Source organism: Squalius cephalus, assembly GCF_949319135.1.
Source record: "Squalius cephalus genome assembly, chromosome: 10".
Taxonomy (NCBI): domain Eukaryota; kingdom Metazoa; phylum Chordata; class Actinopteri; order Cypriniformes; family Leuciscidae; genus Squalius; species Squalius cephalus.
The window spans coordinates 9545103-9566338 of NC_137131.1; the positions used below are offsets into that span (position 1 = coordinate 9545103).

At 37.8% G+C, this 21236-nt stretch overlaps 1 protein-coding gene across 1 annotated transcript in view; it reads left to right on the forward strand.

The window, feature by feature from the left end:
- tex264a (testis expressed 264, ER-phagy receptor a) overlaps positions 1 to 18741 on the forward strand; it is a 61422-nt gene extending 42681 nt beyond the window's left edge. Inside the window, exons 3-4 of the mRNA XM_079884650.1 lie at positions 11889 to 12069; positions 17523 to 18741. Of these exons, the coding sequence (XP_079740776.1) occupies positions 11889 to 12069; positions 17523 to 17836 (495 nt within the window). The 3' untranslated portion in view covers positions 17837 to 18741. The remainder of the gene's footprint in view (positions 1 to 11888; positions 12070 to 17522) is intronic.
- Positions 18742 to 21236: the final 2495 nt, after the last annotated feature.

Here is a 21236-nt window from a genome sequence, read left to right on the forward strand (position 1 = left end):
GACACAGCATCTTAAAAATACAACATTCAAGACAGGAGACTTGAAAAAAGTGGCCGAAGGTGTCTGTAGCAGCAGTGTTTTATAGGGGAATTTAAGCTTTCTAAGAGGATAAAATCTCCTAATGCAATATCTAAACGTTCTTTTCTGAATCCTGCAAGCACCTTTAAAGCCCCATGCCTTTTTCTTTGCTTAGATATCTTTTGCTTAAAAATTCAGCAATTTACCACCATTACTATCTACAATCAGACTCATTGACATCATCACACTGCCATGTAGCCCTTAGAGCTCAGACAACAATCAGTCCTGATGTCTCAAGTGTTTTAATACCCGATGTAGCTGGGTGTCAGTTTGCATGCTTGTACTACTCACTAAAGAATATAGACTCATTTTTATTGTTTATTTGTTTTTTCATTTGTTCGTTGGTGCGCTCATTCATTCATTAAATCGTTCGTTCGTGCGTTCATTCTTTCATTCGTTCATTCGTTCATTCATTCATTCATTCTCAGTGGTTGACCTTAACATCTGGAATATAAAGAAAATTAACAAATTGACAGCCATGAATATAAGCAGGTTTCCATCTACATGTCCATGTTCATGGCTGTCAAGTGCCTGTTTGTCGACTTATCTATCCTTGTCAGATTTGTAGGATGAGGATATATGTCCAATATGCACAGCTGACCCTGACACCACCAGTAGCACATTTTCTGATGACATGATGAGACTAGATAAAACTGTCCTTTCACTATATACTGCTCATTCTGTGTGTGTGTGTGTGTGTGTGTGTGTGTGTGTGTGTGTGTGTGTGTGTGTGTGTGTGTGTGTGTGTGTGTGTGTGTGTGTGTGTGTGTGTGTGTCCTACCAATGCCAAGCGTAAATGGATTTTTAATTAGCTGTTTCCACATACCATTGTGTATGTCTGTTAGGAAGCAGAGAGAATAGGCCTCTGCCAAACAGATTTGTTTGTGCTGAGCTGTATTGTGTATGTGTTTAGAGGAAAGAAAAGGTTGGTGCAGAGATCTTTATGTAAGGACAGACTCACCAGGAACTAAATATGGATCCATGAAACATTTACTCAGAACATGTGTTAAAGTTTTTCTGAAGGGATTCTGAAACTCATCATTTGTGGTTTTGGATTAATATCATGAATACTGTCAAGAAATTTCTGCATTCACCCCAAAATCAAAAGAAATAAAAAGTAAATTAGTTATATTTTGCAAAAAGGGAATGAAACCCATTTTGGTACCATTTAGATTTTTCCCATTGTGACATAAAAAGTTCATAGTAACTAGTAACCCACTGTAATAGAAAGTTATGTTTTTAATGTTGTAATGTAATGAGCATTTATTTATTGTATTATATACACTGCCCGGCCAAAAAAAAGGTCGCTGTTTGCATTGTCAATACAAGACCTTGACCAAAAAATCGATGCACCTCTTGATGGAAATAACATCACAACATTTATTTCCATCAAGATGTGCATCAATTTTTTGGTCAAAATCTTGTATTGAGAATGCAAGAGTCCAGCACTCTATAAAGTCTCCTCCAGCACATCCCAAACACTTTCAATGAGTTTAAGGTCTGGACTCAGAGGTGCCAACTCATGTGTGAAAATGATTCTTCATGCTCCCTCCAACCATTCTTTCACAATTTGAACCTGATGGATCTTGACAATGTCAGCCTGGAATATGGCAATGATGTGTCTTCCTACATGGTTGTTTAAAAAATGAAAAGCTACACACTCCAGCAATTAACATAAAACATGCTAGAAATGCTAATCACCACAACAATGATCCAGTCTTAGACTCTTAAGCATTTATTTAAATACAAACCAATTTGAACTCTTTTCTTTTTTTCGTTTTGGCACAATAAATAAATCATCATAAGACTACTACTAATAATAATAATAATACGTATTATTATTATTACCCAGTACTGAGCAACCAATAAATGATTCTCTTGATTTTGTGCTTAAATGACTTGGACATTTCTTTGTGAGATCCACCCTTTTAAACAACAGAATCGTAATTTACAATGGCAAAAACAGTTAGGAAGTGTGTGTTAGGTTAGTGTTGATTGGCTGTGCTGAGGGAGAATGTAACCAATCGATTTAGGACTTCTGTGTCGACTCGGGCACCGCTGTTGACTTAAGTCCCCACAATTACTGTTCATCAGGAAATCCATCGATCGGCAGGGTACACACAGTGCACACACACATACCCAGACACACACTTCACAAAGACGCGCATTCACACAGACACACGCCGTCCCTAGTGTGTTCATTTGTTATATATTGAGAAAACTTTCATAACTCTGTCGCCGGTTTGGACATGCCCGTGCAGATGGAGGGGGGGAGAATAAAGGTGTTATCATGTAAGATAAAAATACAGCCCTCTTCAAGCGTGCGACCACAAGGGATGGTCGGAATTGAACAGCACCGGAGGTGTGAAATGGAGTTTGCTTCTGTTCTCACAGATCCGTGTGTCCATGAGTGTGTGACAGCGTATGAAAGTAAATAGGCAGGGGAGGAAGGGCTCCGGGGACTGTCGCCAATTGTCACTGTGATTTGTGGATGTATTAATTCCAGCGTCTGCGTGTTGCCCAGGGATCCTTGTAAGAAATCGCTGGTCTAAGAATAGGCAGGGATATCTGTCGTTAGCTGGAGAGTTTGCGAGCAAGGATGATCAGACCTTGCGTTTGAAGCTTGTGGGCAAAGGAAGCGGGCATGCTGTTGAGATGCTCTTGAAGCTACTTCCTGTCACTACTTGTATGAGACTTAAATGGCCCCTCGCTCTCTCTCTCTCTCTCTCTCTTCCTCTGTCTTGCTTGAACTATCTGTCTCCTCCTCTCTCTGACCTCTGCCTCATTATTCAGTGGACTGTCGGCCTCATTTGTTGTCTCACAAGTAGATGCGTGTGCTGTCAGCTGCTGTCCTCGTGTCTTATTATGCCTTCAGGTGACTGATAGGCCTCCTTTTTCTCACTCACTTTTGATGGGCATGTCTAGTCGCTCTGTTCATGATGCTCATCTCCTCCTGCTGCGCTTAGCCAGTTTCCTTATGAATGAATGATTTTGAAGGACATGATTACAGATTTGGCTTACTTTTTTATTCAGAAGTGTTCACTTTTAAAGAACAAAAACATATCTAAACATCCCTATAAAGGAGCATCAAATTTTGTTAGATTTAGGTTTAAACCCATAAATACATACAACTATATTTATTAGCTATTTTTTAAGGATGTTTAGATATTTAGTTTTCACTGGAAAACAGGACAAAATACAGATTAAGACAATTTTTTAATAGTAATAAAAATATATTTTTTTAAATCTGCTTAATGATTCCATTTCTGAATTTTTTTACATACTTTTGTGTAAGCTCCAAATAATCTGTTAAAACAATATGTTTTTATTTATTTTTTAATATATTAATTAAATATATATATATTTATATATAAAAATATATATTAATATTATAATTTATAATTTATTTCGGTCTGCCTCAGTCGAAGCATGCAGATGTTCAAGATTCATTAATGAAACCAAAATAAATTAAAGATTAATTATTGCCTAATCCTGATATGTATGAATATTTTGGATATTTATTTATTTATTTACTTACTTACTTACTTACTTACTTACTTTTATGATTAATCGTTTCGTTTTTTTACTCCATAAAAGTTAGGTAGAATTGTGTAAAATTACTATACAACATAAAATTACTGTTAAAACACCTTTAATGCAACATACTTCTCTGCAATATTTTTCACAAACTAGCAGGTTGGTGTTGTTTAGAGGACATCCTTTGACCTGAACTGGTTATCTGACTTACATGGCTAACAGAAATACCCTCAAAGTGAACGTAAATGAAGCAAATATAGGCATTGTACAAAATACCTTATAGTTTTGATTCTAAAGTTTATTTGAAATCCGGGTGTAGAGAGCACACTTATTTCATTTCTGTGCTATCAAATTTGGTTTTGAGACTTGAGAAATTGATAAAAATGATGTCTGTGATGAATATTATTTCTACATTAATTCAGTTAGTTCAGGCAAGAATTTTAAAATACATTTTATATTAGTATTATTTTCATGTTATCACTGTGAAGCTGCTTTGATACAAGCTGTATTGTAAAAAGCGCTATATAAATAAAGGTGACTTGACTTGACTATTATACAATATTCAGATTGGTACATTATTCTGCTGGTTGAAAGTGGAAGATCTACTGTTTTGTGTACTTAAATGTTTTTAATACACTTTAAAAGAATGACTTAATTCATTGCTACATTGTTTTAGTAAAATTTGCAAACAAAGAGTGAGTAAAATATACTTGAACCAGAGTATTGCAAAGTAAACTTCAAATGAGCAAATAGAAATAACTCAATGAACTCTAACTGACCAAGTTAAATGGACTTATTCTCATAACTTAGTTAAGTAGATTTTACTTAATTCTATACAAAAAGAAGTACATTTACTTCATACAGTATTTAGTAAATTTCACGTGTAGTATAGTCAACACTGTGACGACACTAATAATAGCTAAGCATCAAATTTGCCCTCTGAAATTGATAGAAACCTTTTGGTTTGTTGTGTCACATGGACACTGTCTGTAGGAGCAACTCTCAGTTCTATGACTGGCCTGTGATTGCGCTGAGAAAGGTGTGTATTATGTAACAGCGGGAGCCCAGGGAGATGAGGGAGATTGGGGATGTGCTCACCTGTGAGTGCTCACATTCTGTTTGTGGGAGGAGAAAAATCCATGGAGCAGCTGCCTGAAAGAACAAAGTCACGACATTTCCCTGGAGTATTTCCCTTCTGTCACTCTTTTCCTCGGATTCTCTCTCTCAGACTTCCTCTATATTGTATCTACATTGTACAGTGTGTTTATAGAAACTAGCTCATTTGAGGCTCCTTAAGAATGAAATTAGAATATTTGTTGATGATTCAATGAGCATGCTGAACAATTAAATGTGTGTTCGTCCTAGTTTTACATATGAATAGATGTTAGTCCTTTATTATCCACATGTTGCAAAATGAGCTGCTGCTGGTACAAATATTAATGCATTTCTATCATTTAGAACCACTTTATTGTCTGCATATTCCAAGATGAGCTATTGGTACAAATATTAATGCATTTTCTATCATTTGGAGCCACATTAATTAACTCTTAAGAAAACGTTTGTAGTCCAGGTTAGAAAAACCAGTTAGGTTTAGGCACCCTCACATCCAAATTGAGAATGTGTAATCAATTTAGCGTTCCACTTGTCTCTCTCTCTCATGTTATTGTCTTGACTCTTGATCTTTCTGTTTTACCTCTGATTTTTTATTATATTGTCAGGTTTTGCATACATGGACTTGGAGCCAAAAGATCCTTTGTTTTATCAAGCCTTTATCAATGGTTTTGTGGCTTGTTGTGTGAAACTCTGTGCTGTGCAGTCTTTTACGCGTCCTGCTGAGTTTCATCCGTCACCACTGGAGCGAATGTTTCTTCGTCTGGCATTCCACGTGACTAGCCTGTCATGCTCCCCCCCTCTCCATCTCTGTGTCCAGCCTCACAATCACAACACTCTTTGACAGCAAACAGGAAGGGATTCAACACTGATGTCTTAATACAGGCCATTAGCTTGAGGGTCTTACTCACAGAACGTGGCTGAAGAAGGGATGCTTTCAAAAATAAAACACTTGATCAGCATTTAAACCATAATAGCATGAACAGACAGTAGCTTTTACACTTTGAGAACAAAAGGTTTACATGCATTAATGCAAACGCCAATTTGTCCATATCTAGCCATCCAGAATTTCACACATCTCTGTTTTGGATCTAACATCTACCATAAATGATATTTTAAAGGCAAGTTACTTGCAAAAATAAATAATTGGATTTTAGATTATTACTGTACACAGCAAGTTATTAAAACATGATCTGAAAAATATTGACCAGTTTTATCTTTTTCTGAACACTATAATAAATCCAATAAATATCATACCATTCCAATAAATAGCATTGTCATTTTTACAGCTCCAAAAACGTATAATAATAACAATAATAATATATTTCCATGGGCCCCCTAGAACCCTTGTTTGAAAACCCCTGTGCAGAATGAAAATGAAAAATGAAACAGGCGATTTATATTCACAAGAGAATTGACAGACAGCTCCATCTTGTACAGCTCTCTTGTTACCTTGGTTTTTGTGGTTGGCAGTTGGTTAGTTGGAGGGGGAAAAAATGAGTGTCCTTTTAGACCTTTTCTTTTTTTATATGTATAGGCTATATTTTATTCTAATGTTTTTTTCTTTCATTCATGCTTCTTATTCCGGGGTTTTCTGTGTGATTTATTCTATTATTATTTATGTTTACTTCATCCAGAGACACATCTGTTCCAGACACCCACACCTCTCAAGTCAAAAGTAATGTTTAACCGCAAAAATTGAGAGGTTTATTCCAATTGTTTCAAAACTATTCTTAGTGCTGTTCTGACAGTGATGGCCCTGAGTGAACAAGTTCACTATCTGTGTTTTCTTTTTTGTCATTCACAAGTTTAACATGTCCTGAAGTGATTTAATGAGAGTGCTTTAAAGATGAAAGCTGTTTCAGACATCATATGTGCTCTACTGTGCTACACACTTTAAACAGCTTGATCTATAAAGCAGTAATTGGCCTGGACTGAGCTGAATCATAGCTGGAATACAGGATCTATCAGGACACATTGACTTTCTCTGCACCAATCTCACTTGTCGATGAGGGAATGGATAGTTATTTTATCTCGATGGCTGTACAGCGAGGCCTTGGACAAGTATCAAATCATCATGACCTGTTTAAAGTTTGAAGCTTGTTTCAGCATGTATAGATATTTCTTAATGATATTCCATTAAACTTAATGGATAGAGTTGGGCCAACGCTTTGTGTTTAACTCTTGGCACATAACAAATTGGAGAAGTGGTGCTCATGTGAATCTGCCCTCTTCACTAATTTCTTGTCCTGTCTCCACTATATCTCTCTCAAAAAGAGCTCAACGCTTCCTAGTGTATGAAAATACAACTTGTTAAGACCTGTACAGCCTGAAATGGTTCTGGCCTAAGATGGTTGGGCTGGTCTGGTTTGATTATTAGGGATGCATGATACATCAGTACTGTATTGCTCATTGGAGATTATAGTATAGGTTTATATGGGATATTTAATTCTGCATGTAGATTTGAATGTAGTCTTTAAAAATAATAATAATTTAATAACAGTTTAATGTGATCTTTAGAAAATCTCAGAATAATTATCCATTTTTCATATTGTATATTATGTTGTGCATTTTATTCAGCTACAGCGATATCTGGATGTCTTTGTCTATATAAGGGATTTCCTGGAACGTCATAAAATATGTGACTTTATTAGTCTCATTTGTGGACTTTCTGCACGAGGGTATCTCCAGTATGAATTAAACAGCCATTACATGATAGCGTATTTTATGCTCCATAATGCTCCCATCACCTAATTTTGGGTATATTACATATTTAGCTTTAATATATCAACCTAATTTTCTTATCGGACCAATAACACTTATCGGCCAATACCGATATGGCCGCCGATATATTGTGCATCCCTAATTTTTAATATCAGTGCATCCTTATTTTAGTGGGAACTCTATATAGTTAAACCAGCTAAACCATCTTAAAAGACCTACAAATCACCTTTTAAGCTGGTTTAAGCAGGACTTGCTTAAAATATGCTGTTGTTATGGAACTTGGCGAGTATTAACAACAGTGCAGCTGTTCTGTTCACTTTTGAGAGAAAAAGCCCCTCAGTCGAGCTCTCATGATTGCTTGCTCACAAAAAATGGATACTTTTCATCCTGCTGTGAAGCGACGTTTACTTTCATTATCTCCTGATTGCACCCCGTCTAGCTCAGGGTAAGTGGAGTCATGTCGACTCTTTGGGCTGGGTAACGCTCGCCCCGCGGCCACCACTGAGGGTGTGGTTTCGCATACAAAAGGGCAACAAGGAAAATGGAGCATCGTCTCCGCATAATTAAAAATGTTCATGCCGGAAGCGTACTTTCAATTAAATCAGGCCTGGTTAATCTAGTGGCTAGTTCTTTATTTATTTTGATGATAGACGGTAAATGAAGATATTCGTAGCTCTGAGAAATGGGTGACGCTGGAACCGCCAGGTGTAATTTATATACGAATGTCGCTTTCTCAACTATTTCTCAGCTGTGCATTCAAAATGATACAGGTGCCTTAGCATAGAAGCATATGTATGTGTATGTGTGTGTGTGTGTTATATTACAATACTACAGTGATATTAACTAAGGCCAATCCTGGCTTAATCTAAGCTGTCTGTGATTAGATAAATAGAGTTCACGGTTATAGTGATCATTTAGTATATTTACTGATCATTTCAGTCACAAAGAATATTGAGATCTTGGGTTAATTACCTTTTAAAGTGCAAATATTACCTGTGATCCCCATGACACCTACAGTAACACTTACAAAGACTCGCAAAAACTTTGCTGCTCGGTGCACCACATGGCTCTTTCATAGAGTGCAAGCTATATACAGTACTCTTTGCTTTATTAATCATTATTAAATCTCATAGTGGGTAATTAGGTTCATTATTAGATTAAACGTCATGCATGAAAGGTGTAAAAGGTGTTTATAATTCCTGTTTTTTTAATATTAGTCTGCTAAGTGCTTTTTGTCTTACTGAAAGTGTCGCTCAGAGCCGTGATGGAGAGCACAAGCTGTTACACTAATGAGGTGTCTGGAAGATAGTTAGTACTTTAATGCTAGTTGACGCAGTTGATGAACAGCCATCAAATGGCACTATTATAAGTGACTGAAAGCTTTGAAAGGACCCTAGTGACATGATTAGACACGTATAACCTACAGTACATTAATGCTCAGTCTTGTCGGTAAACAAACTAAAGTATTACAGACAGATTTTTGCAATTTGCCTGAATTGCTGTTTCTCGCTTTGGTGTTTTGACATTGTTTTCATGGGGGCGAAAGTGTGGAGTGATTGTCTTTGTTTTTTTTTCTCTCACTCATTATCAGTCCTGGTTCAAGGAGATGTGCTCTCATTTGCATGTGGGCCCCCAAGGGCTGGAGTCTTTATGTGTATCAGGTGATTCATACTGCTTAAAGCAGGACTCTTTTGCCGAGGATTAGAATAAAACCAATCAATTAGCCAAGAGAAAGAGAACAGTGAAACTACTAAACACCTTCAACTTCACTTCTCTGTCTTCCTGGGTCAGAGAAATGGGGAAACATACTTAATTCTTTCCCCCACTATTGTGGGATTTTCCGGCTTTCCGTGTTTTCACTGTTATACGGAATAGGGGGCGCTATTATACATCTTAAAGATTACTGAATCTCCTGATGAAAACACATGCGAAGAAGATGCAGAAACAAGCAATATTATACTACGAGCTATAGGTCTGTGCAAGCTTGTTGATGGACTCAATCTACTCCATCTATGTTCAACGATGAACATCGTTCTGAATCCGGTCTTTGACAAAAACATGATTTTCTCAGCTTTTTGCTCAAAATGTTGCTTTTTTTATGAAACTTACCCACATTCAAGTGTTGATAATAAAAGAATACATGAAGCTAGAATAAAACTTTTTTTTTCCATTGTTGCTGTTTAAAAGCAGAGGGTCTGTTTTTTCTGTTGATTGCATGTCCAGATATTCATACAACAAAATATTCTGGGGGCCATGAAGTTTTGTGAAAATGGTCAAAAACGCTGGCGGTGGCTGGCAACTTTAAAAGAGTTAATTGTCATAAAAGTAAATGTCACAATGCACAAATTCTTAAAGGTGCAGTATGTAATATTGACAACTAGTGGTTGAAATGGGTACTGCAGTCCAAATTCTAAATATTGGAGAGAGCTGTTTCCTCCGCCCCCTCCACCTCAGACTTGATGCTAACGCGGGTTGCCAGATTGAAGACACGCAACAGGAACGAGCGCAGTTGACAATTGAAAACGACGAGACTTACATTGTATGTTGATCAGCTAATGTATTGCGATGTTTTTATTACCGAAGCTTTTTAGGTCGAGTAGAATCTGCGATCTCTGACCAAGTTTGTTTCCTGGCTTCCATGGCTACAATACTCCGTGTTTTCTGCCAATTGGCAATCCAGGGTACCGAAATACTATTGAGTAGATTGGCAGTGATCACACAGACCAAAACAAAAACAGACATTCCAATACGGACATTAAATAACTGGCTGTAGCATTGTTTTTCAGGCACGTTTCCTAAATCCCTGCAAACATATTATGGTATTTTTATGTCAAAGAAATTGCATTCAGCACCTTTAATTGACTTTCTTTGTGCAAAATTATATGCAAAAAACATTTACATTATTTTGTTTTTTTGATAAAAACGATCCTTCAAGCTGCTTTTTTCCAGTCCCTCAACATTTAACATTGCTAGTTAATCCATATTTTTTTAATTTTACAAGTTTGTCTTTATATATTTGTGGAGATTTTAATAATATTTATTTATTGTGACCATCAAGTTATTATGGTAATGAATGGCATGTGTCTGTTAAGTTTGCCTGTGCACATTTGTACATTTGTTTGTGTCTGGCCTGTACCTTGTTTTATTATGGCACTTGTCATTTCCATGGGCCATTCTAAACAGTGTTACTGTATCAAAACAAAGCTCTTATCATGAAGAGCCTGTGCAATTATGGAAGTTCTGTTTCTGTTCCCGAGGGCTTGGTGGCACATAACATCCTCCACATATATAAATATATATCAAATCATTCACAGTACAAAAGGATATTGCAGCCCCTGTCTGATGTTGCTAGCATCTGCATTTTTATTACCATTCATCGCAAAGTATTTTCTGCACATGTATTCTGGTTCTATATAGGGAAACCCTAATGATGTTTTATGACATGTCATATTCAATATTCTCACATTCTTACTTTATGCATTTTAAATCTGTTCTTATCTGAATGTAATCTGGAACAATAAGCTTCTAGTTGTTGGTTACATGTGAGCTTTATGATATATTATATCTAAAAATAAAACTAAGGCATGGCTTACTGTGCAATTGCTTTGGTAGAATGGAATTAAATGAATAAATAGAGCTTTGATAAGTGACAGTGGTTTATTTACGTCTGGATGCTTTTGACCTTTTGTTAAAACATGCTGTTATATCTAAATAATAGTCCTGAATATCTTAACGTTAGTTCACAATTTCACGCTTAGCGATTTTATTTGCGCAACAGCCTGATCAGCTTGCTGTTTTGCATTGTTCTTTCAGATCATTACAGTGGCATTTGGTCTTATCCTTAATTAGGCCGCTTCATTAAAAGCAGACTAATTGGTGTAAACTCCTGCCTAGTCCAGCTGCAAAGTTGTCATAAGGATGGTGTGTTTGATCAGTAAAGGTCTGACCTAAGTTTGATTCTAATGAGGTGGGACATCATTGAAGGTCTTTTGCAGAGAACAGTGTCATTCCCTTCTTAACTATAATGAACAGAAATGATTAGTACTGAATGCATTAAAGAGCAAATAACTTGGTGTCACCACTAATTTTTCAGCCCATGGTTTGTTGTTTATAGTTATTATCTTGCCAAAAAACATTAGACTAGCCAAAACATGTTACCCAATTGTTCAATAGAACCCCCTTTTTTCCAAATAGATTTAAAAGGAACTTTAAAAGGAATAGTTGACACATAACTGACAGTTCTTTCGTTATTCACTCATCCTGCCATTCAAACCCATGTGATTTTCTTTCTCGCATGGAACATTGATGTTCTTTTTATTATTGTTTTGAAGCAGTGTTCCCTTGTGGTTTTAGCACTGCACAGGACCGAATCATATATGCATGAGTTGTTTATATGTTAGTATGCAGCTTTATTAAATCAACTTTTTTTTCCCCTGTAGGAAAGGAGTCTAAATGCGTACCCATTCCTGGAGATATGCAAAGGAGATCTGATCCATTACATGTGTCCACTAGAGAATCCGACAGACTTCTGCGTGCCTGAACTTCTTGAGAAGAATACATCTGATGACGTGGAGGAAACAGTGGAGCATAAAGACGCTGATGTCACAGAGTCAGGGGCGGGTATGTTACTATGCTCATCAACTTAGAATGAAAAGAATTGAACTGTTCTGGCTCCAAAGCCAATTCCACTTAACGAATCTGGTTCCTTCATGACTCATCTGCTATTTTTAATAAGCATGAACAACATTCATATTTGTTGTGAAATGAGATGAAATTTATATTTCGAACAAAACAATAACAACTCAGAAATAAATTCTAAAATGCACTGCCTGTTCGGCCACAAATCTAAAAAAAAAAAAAAGTCCAGATTTAACGATTTCAAGATACAATAAGATCCTTCCAAAAAGAGTAAAAAAAACTCAATACTTGAAATTCATTCGCTGCGTATCCAAAAAAGGATTACACGCCGAGTTGAGTAACTATTTTAGTTGTGTAACTATACTGATTATGAGTTCTTGCATGAATGTGTTTATAAGGACTCATTCATCATGTGCATTTCTTTTTTGCACTTGTAATAAAAAGAAGATTGCTAGAATCTCGGTGTGTAATCCTTTTTTTGGATACCCAGCGAATGAATTTCAAGTATTAAGGTTTTTGTGTGTTAGTTAATTAATAGTAGTTGTGTCTTACATGCATGGATACAGACATATGGGTCATGATGTTGCCATGTTACCCCTGCTTGGGATCCCATACCATTACCCTCATTTCAGATGTTATAAATCTCTCAGAACCTGCCAGGAACATTAAAACAACATGTGAGCGCTTGCTTGAATGTGTTCATAAGGACTCATTCATCATGTGCATTTATTCCAGAGAAATTGCACAGTAGTCGCACCTTATCTGCCATATTATGTCTCTGCTGTGAGCTCTGTGAAACTGAGAAAAATGAATGCGTGCAGCTCAGTCACAGCAGTAGTTGTCCACAGTTCAATCTGTGGTCAGTAAAACAAATGGCTGTGAAGATTGATGCTAAAGTCCAAGGGCTGTTTTCTGCTCTGCACAGCTAAACAGAGTCATTACTCCAGCGGGACAACAGCTAAGCTCAGTGTGTGTGTGTGTGTGTATGCGCCTGCAGCTCTCTTAATTAAAGGCCGTTCAATCACAGCTGCTCAGCTGGATCTGACAAGTGCAGGTTGTGAATCAAACTCCTTCATTTGGGGGATTCAGGGCAGTTCAGAACGTCTCTCTTCCACCCTTTGTCTTTCTTTCCATCCATTCCTTTTCTACCATCTCTTTCATTTCTTAACTTGCTGCTTTAACTTGAACCACTGAACCTTAGATTTACACACTGAGAAATGCCTCCATCAGAGCTTGGATTTCAGTGTAGGTATATCAAGCCCATTGGACACTCATTGGAGTTCAATGTGAATGTGCAGTGACCTTTGTTTATACCACACACATAAGCAGTACAATTGCAAAGACACACACATACACACACACACACACACACACACACACACACACACACACACACACACACACACACACACACACACACACACACACACACACACACACACACACATATATTGATTATTGCATATTAAATGTAATGTATATGGTTTTATTATACTCATTCTCACTCACACTCTCTTTTGCTGTACCTATAATTACGTAGTCCTTTCCGCTTTCAAAATCCCTTTTGTCTAAAAACATTTTACTGAACAAAAATCCTGAAGCTCCGGTAGCAATCCCACTGGACCCAATTTAGAAACTAATTCAGGCAAATGCGATTTAAGAGGCTTTCCGAGGTAAGATATGCTTCAGCTTTGTTGAGATTTCAAACCGTTTGGAGAGTCTGGAAGCAATTTTTACAACTGGAAGGTCTTTCTCACATATCAAATATTTGACCTGTGTTAGTGCCAAAACTGTTTCTCTTTTGTTCAGTGATATACAGTGGTGGAATGAAATTTGAGAGGCCCTTCACATATACATTGAATAAGTAATTAATAAAGATATATTTTATTTGATATTTTTATGTGTGTGCAGTATATAAAATACATTAAATACATAAAAACATGAAATCAAATATGCTTAATCTCCTGTGGTCTGACACTCTGCGACTCAGGCAGGCCGAGATCTGTCTAGAACTGAACCCGATAATGACTATAAGGTGAGTTATTATGGACAGGAAAGTGATTAGGAAAAATGGATAGAGCTGGTGAATTAGGGACCCTCTGATCATCACATTGTACTCTCAAGTGACCATTCTCCGATGTGCCAATGATCTTTTAGAGGGTGTCATCCAAGCTGTGAACAGAGCTAATTCCAGTGTCACAGTGCTCAAGAGCACCAAGGGTACACTGTGCACAATTTGAAGGACAAGTACAGGCACATTCACCAGGACCGGAAAGCCCAGTCTAATCTTAGCAGTGCCCTTTTGGGTTGTTAAAAGGTTTCTCACATACTCCAACTGAGAGGTTATAATTAGCTGTGGTGATTTGGACAAGAACGAGTAGGTTTTAAATGAACAGTTTGGGTAACAGTTCCCGATTAAGCATCATTTGGTTTTATACTTATATATTGCTTGCATATTAGGGCTTATATATTAATTAGGTATGTCAGTAGATACATTTATCTTGTTTAATGTGTTTATTTTGTCTTCATTTGCTATATCCAGATAAGTAAACCATCAGATTGAAGGATGATTGTCATAAAATGACCTAGTTCTGGCATGACACTCTAGATGGCGCAGGCTGGTAGTGATTTAGTAGCGATCACATCATTATCTACATAGCTGATTGGCTGCTGTTACACCAGCTCAACATTCAAATACTGGTAGTGTTGCTGTTAGCAGTGTGCAGAAACCCTCCACCTTCCCCAGCACCACCTGTATAGATCTGCTACTGTTAATTCATTTATGCTACATGTGCAGCAGCAGCATGTCTGTGAATGCATTGGCAGTACATGGTATTCATTACCATGCCAATGTTTCCGAGAGTTGTCATGACAGAACTCTATTTTTTTTTATCCAGTCGAGAAACACAGTTTGCATATCATCTTGCCATACAGCGGTGGCATGTTTTGACATTCCGTTCAGTCTGTATCACACAGAAACAATGACAGAATGGGACAGAGCTCGTGTTTTAAAGCTAAACTGACACTGGAATGAATATTTCACTGAAACTGGCGGCGTGCCACTGTTCTCTTTGCCATCTCTGATGTAATAAGCCTGGTTTTCTTTCTTCCATTGGAGAAAGTGTAACTAACAGCTAACTTGGATCACGTGTGCCTTGATAACCAATCAGTTATGAAGCAGTGAAGGCTCTCCTCTATTTATAGATTTAATATATATTTTAATTTTCATTTTAATTTTTTTTATCATTTTAAAATAATCCTAGATAAAATATTCCATGTTCCAACATACATTATTGATTGATATTGTGGCCATTCATGCAGCTTAGGGAGGAGACATTTCTGTGGTGGGCAAATATAAGGTGTGTTGTGGCACCTAATGAGGTTTGAAAAGGTCTTCCCCTCATTGCTCCTCTTTTCTGCCTGTGTGAATCTCCACAATTAGCAGAGAGCTGGTGCTTAATTGAGATGCCAAATCTAATATGTTGAGATGGAGATGATAGAGGGATCATTTCTATCCATCTAAAATAATGCTGGCAGGGAGGGACGAGAGGTTAAATTCACATGCTGTATTAAAAGAAATTAGGCAGAATGGGAAGTTTTTATTCAAATAGCTGGTATAAGACTCTCAGTGTAGATTCTCTCTTCCTTCTTCTTTCCATCCATATCCATCCTCATTGTTATTCAGTCACTTTATTTGTTCAGTTTAAGCATTTAGTTTCAGCAAGAGATTCCAGTCATGACCCTCTTAAATTGCACCTTACAAAGAGATCACGACCTTTTGCCCAAATGATTTTTTTTTTCAGACTCAATGCCATTTAATTATTCTTCTGTCCATTTTTTCAAGTTACCCTTCTTCCCGTTTTCAACCAAAAGCTCCTTACTCGATTTACAAAAAGATATCGATCTGTGATTAGGCTTATGTTAAATTATATGCAAATAATCAATCTATTGACTTGTAAAGCTGCTTTGTAATGCCTTTTCAATGCTTTACTTGTCTGCCACAATAACGTAGTGTATTTGAATTATCTTAATTGCTATTAAGCAATTAACTATTGATCCAATAAATTAGCATTTTGTGTAAGTAATTCGATTTTTTAAATCTAATCAATATACGGCCATAGTAAAAAGCACATTTGCTTTGAGTCTTTGCCGTGTTTAGCATGTTTGTATAGTAACCACTAAACTCGATTCATAAAGCTGCATTTCCTCTTTAAGGAATTCCTTTTTTTAGCCAAGAGAATCGCAGCTGTTTACCAACTTCTAACCTTTAATTCTGAGTTAAATATTTGAAATCTCTTTGGAGGTATTATTTTTTTATTTGGCACAAACGCAGCCTTTGGGGATTGTTTTAGCTCATATTTAGCGTTTTGGCAATTATAACTCTCACCTGGTGTGTGTCACGATAACAGCACAGCTTCTTGCAATTATACTGCTGTTAGTAAATGACTGTAACCCTCTGATGCTGAAATGCCATTAAAGGATCCCCAAAGGCTATCAGTGAAAACAGCAAGACTTTAAACTACAATTTTTTTTTTTTTTTTTTTATAATTCAAGTTCTTCAACTCAGCTTATTTTTAATGATAGTGTACAGTATATTCACTCAGAATAGTTCCTAATGGTATCAAAGTCCCCCTAGTCAATGCATATTTGTATCCCTTAAAACTTATCTTTGATCTCCAAAATGGCATATTTACATGTTTTTTTCATGCCTTAATATAGATTCAATGTAATTCTACACCCTTGCTCCCTTTAGTATACGCGGAGCCATGAATATGTAAATTAGCCCCGGCTCTACTCACACACACCAGCTCAGAGATCCACTCGCTCAATTTTACTGTAGTTAAATGCTTCACAATGACAAGTGGAAATACTGGTTAAATTCTGCCATATATGTTTGAACCAGAAACTGATTCAGAAGAAGACGATGTATCAGAATACTAATGCGTTTTATGTATCGCTTTCTACAACATCGGACATACAACGGTAATTAATATGATTAGCCTTTGGCTTGACTACGTTATAAAACAGCTAATAATGTGTTGCTAATGTTACACAAACCGTGTTCGCGTTCGCCATCTCAGTCTGCCTTCAAAAAATCAGTATCCTTAGAAACGCTTTGAACATCATAGAACGTCAGTGGAGAAAGGCATATATTTCATCATAACATCGTAATATACATAATTCACCTGCTATATTGCTAAATGTACCCGGTTTTTGTCATATCAACAGAAAAATATACCGGTATAACCTGGCTTCTCTTGAGACTTCCCTGCTTCAGAGGATAGTTAATGATATGCTGGTATGTTGACGTGATTGGTTACAAGGTAGTTTGTGACTCTTTATTGTCACCGGCCCACCGGTGGGACCACAGCCATTACATATTTAAAACTGTTAATGTTAATTGATTAAACTGTTAAATATACTTTATGTTCCAGGTGAGCTGGAGCAGAAGTCAAGCTCAGTGTTCCAGGAAGTGGTTGAAGAGAGCAGGGATGTGGTGGAGGCCTCTGCCCCATTGCTGGAGAGCTCTCAGCCTGGCCTGGGTGAGGAAGAGGATCCCAGCGAGGATGGGGACCAAGGGGCCAAGGGGTCCAGCGAGTCTGTAGGCAGTGGCTCTTCCTTTGAAGAGCTGGACATGGAAATGGAAGAGGAGAAAGAGGAGAAGAAAAACGAAGCAGAGGAGGAAGACCATAATGGACAGCAGAAGCCTGTGATGGTGGGAGAAACAATCGGGAACAGGGAGGAGTGAGGGATAAAGCGGATTAGAGGGAATGTGGGTGAATGATGAGCGCATATGTGAGTGTGGGTGCATGTGTGAGAGGAAGAAAGTTTGTCAGTGTCTTTGAAATCATCAAAGGCTGTTTTTCTTTTCTTCATAAGTCTTTGAAATTAACATCCTTAAATATCCGAAAAGTTCCTTCTTTGTTATCAGCAAACAAGCAATTATCCCTTTCAGAACCTTTTATTAATGACTTAATGAAATGCACATTATTCTTTGGCTTTGTATTTATTTCTATGAAAACAAATTGTATATGTTGCTTCCTCTATTGTCTTCCCACGGTAATCATGAACTACATTCAGGCAGCAAGTAAATGAGGCACATTCTGAAAATGAGGTGACATTGTTAACGCAACTAAATGAAGCTTAATCAGACATTTTATTTCATTAACATGTTCTACAGATGATGTATTCAGTAGCGTTTGCTTCAAAACATGAATAATTCATTCCAAATGTTGTCTGTTGCTGTAGGAAAAAACTGAAAAAGAGTGAGAATAATAAAGTGCATGTTTTTATTAGTGATTGGAGTGTGTTTAATTTGACTGGTATGTATGTAATTGATCTGTTGTTGTTTTTGTTGTTGTAGTTGTTTTTTAGAAAAGAGGAAATCAGTACAAAAAAGATAGATTAAGTATACAGAAGATATTCAAGTATATCAGTATATTTTCTCTTTCTTTACCACTTTCTTTAAAAGTAACTTTGCAACTACATCAAAGTCCCTTTCAGGCAAGTCATTTCACTCGGCGGCCATCTTTTAAACACCTCTCGGGTGTAATGTGGTGGATTTTAATAATGTTGTGCTAAAGGGCACAGCATTATTAAATGTGACTTTTTTAACTATCTGATCGGAAAGCGACATTCCAGGGACCCTCCCTGACTATTTGAACTTTGCCTTGTTGCTGAGTGGTTCCTTATTAACTATTGGAATTGTGCGCGAGGAACCCTGAAATTTCACAGCACTCGCCATGCCAGAGTCTTGTCACGTCATGGACACCACACTAGAGTCTCGTCACGTCATGGACACCACACTAGAGTCTAGTGTGGACACCACACTAGAGTCTTATCACTTCATGCACACCACACTAGAGTCTTATCACTTCATGCACACCACACTAGAGTCTTATCACTTCATGCACACCACACTAGAGTCTTATCACTTCATGCACACCACACTAGAGTCTCGTTGCGTCATGGACACCACACTAGAGTCTCGTCACGTCATGGACACCACACTAGAGTCTTATCACTTCATGGACACCACACTAGAGTCTCGTCACGTCATGGACACCACACTAGAGTCTTATCACTTCATGCACACCACACTAGAGTCTTATCACTTCATGCACACCACACTAGAGTCTTATCATTTCATGCACACCACACTAGAGTCTCGTTGCGTCATGGACACCACACTAGAGTCTCGTCATGTCATGGACACCACACTAGAGTCTAGTCGCGTCATGGACACCACACTAGAGTCTCGTCACGTCATGGACACCACACAAGAGTCTAGTCGCGTCATGGACACCACACTAGAGTCTCGTCACGTCATGGACACCACACTAAAGTCTTGTCACATCATGGCTTTCACGCCAGAGTCCCCTCACATCATGGTCGCTCAGGTCACCCCTGGAGATTTTTTGGTGGTTTTTTTTTTTGTCCAGCAGATGCAGAGCTTGGGTCGTGACGGATCTCAGGGCGGATGAGACTAACCGCCAGTGTTATGGATCCACAACTAAGGTCCGTGCGAGCGGTGAGCAGGTCAAGTCTGGTAGTTCCAAGTCCAAATCCGGTGGTCCCGGATGTCATCCCATTATCCGCAATGCTTCCGGTAGTGCCCACCGTCATCATGTGTGTGTGGGCCACATCCCATCCCTCCGAGACAGCGACTGCTACAGCTCCTCCAGAGACTGTGGCGTCCACATTGTGAACTCTCTTCCTGTCACATCACGGCCACGAAGGCCATTCATGAACTCTCTATGCCCCATGAGACGGCCACGAAGGCTGCTTAGGAACTGTCTGTGTCCCATGTCTCGGCCAGAAGGACTGCCTAGGTTTCTGATCCACCAGCGCTTCTCTGGTGGTTCCCATCTCCACTGCCCGTGAACGACCAACTGATCCTCCATGATGTAGTCCTTCGCTCCATGATCCTTTGCTCCACAGTCCAGGTCTACCTGATCATCCATAGTCTCGTCCTCTGCTCCATGGTCCAGATTCGCCTTTGCTTCACGGTTCCCAGTGCGCCACCATGAGGTGTTTTGGTTATGTTAATGCCTTCCTGTCTTTTATTTTGATATTTGTCACAACCCTGTACCCCTCATGTGATACCTGTCATGTGCCTTGTCTAGCTTTGTTAAATGTAACCCACTGTTGGTGAGTCTTTGTTTTAATGGTTTATGGTCAGGTTTATGTCAAGTCAAGTCAAGTCACTCTCTGGTTCTTATTATTTGCATCTGTTAATTTAAATAAACTGCACATTGGTTCAACTCTTCTCACCTTCAGTGGATAACACGTTACATCACCAATGAAATCGGATAACTACTGTCATAAATTTTGTTTCTGACAATTAAAAAAAAAAAAAAAAAAGGATGGACCAGCCATGTCAACTATCTCTCAGAGTATTAGTTGACTGTCTGCTTATTATCTGCTAACACTCTATTTTGATGGTCCCCCAACAGACATTCGACTGACTATAAGTAACTTTGCAAGTACATGTCAACTTATTATACTAACCCTGACCCTAAACTAACAGTCTACTTATCCTCTGAGAGTTAGTTGTCATGTAGTTGCAAATTAATGAGAGTTAGTTGACAGATAGTTAGTATAATATCTAAAGTGGATTTTTTTTTTTCTAACAACTATTGCAACCTTTTTAGTAAAAAAATAAAAAAAAAAAATAAATAAAAAAAATATACACACTACCATTCAAAAGTTTGGGGTTGATCAGATTTTTTTCTGTCCTGTTCATCCTGTTCAAAAGTTTTCACCCCCGGCTATTAATGCATCGTCTTTCCTTCTGGAGCATCAGTGAATGTTTGATAGTTTATCAACCTTTTTTCAATAGGTGTGATTGAGTCCCTCAATTGTCCTCAGTGTGAAAAGATTGATCTTAAAATCATGCAGTCACTGCTGGAAAGGGTTCAAATGTGCAAAAGATGCTGGAAAACTGAAGAATTTGCAGGACCTAAAGAACATTGGGCAGTTTAACTGCTCAGAACAAACAAGGGACTCAAGAACAACCATCACAAAAACACACACACACACACACACACACACACACACACACAAAAATGGTAATCCAGTCCAGGTAATGACACAGTATAAGAATCAAGGGTATGTAAACTTTTTTATAAATTCCGCTTTTTTATTTT